General features: G+C 50.3%; 1 protein-coding gene across 1 annotated transcript; it reads left to right on the top strand.

The window, feature by feature from the left end:
• Window positions 1-264: 264 nt before the first annotated feature.
• On the top strand, window positions 265-1176 carry LOC129682908 (apolipoprotein L3-like; the record flags this gene model as incomplete). Its single annotated transcript, XM_055615469.1, is given in 1 exon segment — window positions 265-1176. A coding segment is annotated over 1 exon segment (832 nt), but the record flags the coding sequence as incomplete, so codon positions are not given.
• Window positions 1177-1244: the final 68 nt, after the last annotated feature.

The following is a 1244-nucleotide window of genomic DNA, read 5'->3' on the forward strand; positions in this document are numbered from 1 at the left end:
CAGGGCTCCCACAGGCAGGGATGGTGCGGACCTTGAGTGGAGGCATTGTACCATGTGCCAGTCACTGTGGTGTCCTGACTCCATACTGACACTCTGGACTAAGGATGGTGGGCATCTGTGATGTACCAAGGGTTCACAGGAGAATACAAAAATTTGGATCTCTGTAAATTTATGTCCTGTTCAGTATATAGTATAAGGGTAAATTTTGAACAAGCTTTTGGTTTTAAATAAAACCTAACTCTCATGCACTTGACCTCTTCACAGCGAGGAGGAAGATGCCCTGCGTGCTGCGCTGAAGGAACATTTAGCACAGGAGCCCGCAGATAAAGATGACAGGCATCAATGGGAGCAGCAGAGAAAGAGGTTCCTGGAACTATTCCCTCAGTTGAAAAGGAGACTTGAAGAAGACATCAGGAAGCTTCGCGGTCTCGCTGACCACATCGACGAGGTGCACAGGGGCTGCACCATCTCCAATGTGGTGTCCAGCTCTGCTGGCTTTAGCGCTGGAGCCCTGGGCCTCTGTAGTTTAGCTCTGATTCCCTTTACAGCAGGGGCCAGTCTGGCGCTCCCAGCAATTTCCTTGGGGCTGGGAGTGGCAGCATCTGTAAATAGTCTTGCAACCACCGTTGTGGAAGAAGTAAACAGACTGTCAGATGAGTCTGAAGCCACGCGCCTGGTGGGAGCCAGCATGGACAGTCTGGATGAGATTATGAAGATCACGCCCAAGATGAGTGTCAATCTTTATAAAACACCTGCAGAAGTTGTTGATGCCTTGAGGTCCCTCAGGGTTCATTTCCAAGCTCTCAGGATAGCCAGAGCCAGCGCTCGCTCTGCCCAAGGTTCTAGGCAGGTAGGAAGGGTTTCATCCAGCTCTCTTCTCCCAATGACCAGAGGAGCCAGGATAAGAGCAGCGAGCTTTACAGGTATCTTCCTTGTGTTGGATGTGTACAACCTTGTGACTGACTCAATGCATTTGTATGATGGGGCAAAGACAGAGTCGGCTGGAGCACTTCGGGACCTGGCTCACAAGCTGGAAGAGAAGTTACCTAAATTTAAGAAGATCCACAAGGCTCTATAGTAAGACCTGCCTCAGTGACCCCACCCCAGGCTCTCCAGGTGGCATTGGCTCTGCTTGTGTCCTTGCAGTTAGAGCTAGATGTGTCCTAATCCACACCATATGGGTCTGTAGCCCTTTCTAGACAGTTGAAGGGTCTAGAAATGCTCTGTTTCATTCCTGGGTCTGG

The sequence above is a fragment of the Psammomys obesus genome, unplaced genomic scaffold (genome assembly GCF_907164565.1).
Source record: "Psammomys obesus unplaced genomic scaffold, mPsaObe1.curated_primary_1811, whole genome shotgun sequence".
NCBI classification, from domain to species: Eukaryota; Metazoa; Chordata; class Mammalia; order Rodentia; family Muridae; genus Psammomys; species Psammomys obesus.